Raw genomic sequence first — 991 nt, forward strand, 5'->3', positions numbered from 1 at the left:
ATCCTGGTCCCAGTCTCCCCACAATGACACCAGTCCCTGTGTGGGTGCTCCCAGTTTCTCTGTGGTGTTTCCAGTCTGGCCCCAGTGCCCCCAGTCCCCCTTTGGTTGCCCCCTAATCCCCTGTTCCCCACCAGCAATACCAGGCTGCCATCCGTGCTCATAGTGCCGGCAAAGCTGTGGATCTCTCCGAGCTGCCGGTGCCCCCAGGTACGTTCCTGCTTCCTGACCTACAGTGGGGGGACAATGGGGCCGGGAGCTCCCCATTCCCACCGGGATTCCCCCTTTTCCAGGCTTCCCCGCCATCCAGGGCAAAGAGACTGTGTCGGAGCCGAGCATTTCTGGGATGCTGGAGGCGGCCTTGAGGCTGACAAGACYGGAGGAGGAGGAAGAGGAGGAGGAGGAGGAGGAGGAGCGGGACACCAAGGGGGCCAAGGTGGGATTTTGAGGGTGCAGGGAATTTGAGGGGAGGCAGGACCCCAAGTGGGACGTTCCCAGCGATCCCTACCAACACCATCATCCCATTGCTCCTGGTCCAGCCCAGCGCTCCCGCCGGGCCCCCTGYCAAACAGCCGCCGCCCCCGCCGAGTTCCCAACCCGCTCCCAAATCTGCAGGAAAAGGTACGAGAAGGGCTGGGGGCAGGGACGCTGGGGTGGGTGGCTGGGGGCACCCTGACCCCCCTCTCCCAGCCCAGCAGCAGCTGGAATTCCTGGAGCTGCGGCGGAGGCAGCTGGCACAGGCCGCGCTCCGGGCCAAGCGCCGCAATGACCTGGAGGGAGCCAAACTGCTGCTGCGCCGGGCCAAAGGCGTSGAGGGGCTCATCGGGGCTGCCCGGGGGGGCCTCCCCGTGGACATTGCCCAGGTGAGGGGGCCTCCTGTGTGTCTGCTCATCAATCCCAGATTCCCAGATCCTGTCCCGGATCCTGTCCTGTCCTTCCATCTGCCCTCTGTGGGATCCCATTCTATCCACGCCCTTCTTCGTGTCATGGGTCA

The 991-nt window shown here is 64.7% G+C and overlaps 1 protein-coding gene across 1 annotated transcript in view; it reads left to right on the forward strand.

The window, feature by feature from the left end:
- The window catches only part of LOC130586269 (coiled-coil and C2 domain-containing protein 1A-like), a 9,976-nt gene that overhangs the window by 4,044 nt on the left and 4,941 nt on the right, over nucleotides 1-991 (forward strand). The window contains exons 8-11 of the mRNA XM_057387021.1: nucleotides 135-207; nucleotides 291-433; nucleotides 537-618; nucleotides 688-860. Coding sequence (XP_057243004.1) covers nucleotides 135-207; nucleotides 291-433; nucleotides 537-618; nucleotides 688-860 — 471 coding nt within the window. The remainder of the gene's footprint in view (nucleotides 1-134; nucleotides 208-290; nucleotides 434-536; nucleotides 619-687; nucleotides 861-991) is intronic.

The sequence above is a fragment of the Malurus melanocephalus genome, unplaced genomic scaffold (genome assembly GCF_030028575.1).
Source record: "Malurus melanocephalus ecotype Western Australia unplaced genomic scaffold, MMel_1.1 scaffold_1118, whole genome shotgun sequence".
NCBI lineage: Eukaryota > Metazoa > Chordata > Aves > Passeriformes > Maluridae > Malurus > Malurus melanocephalus.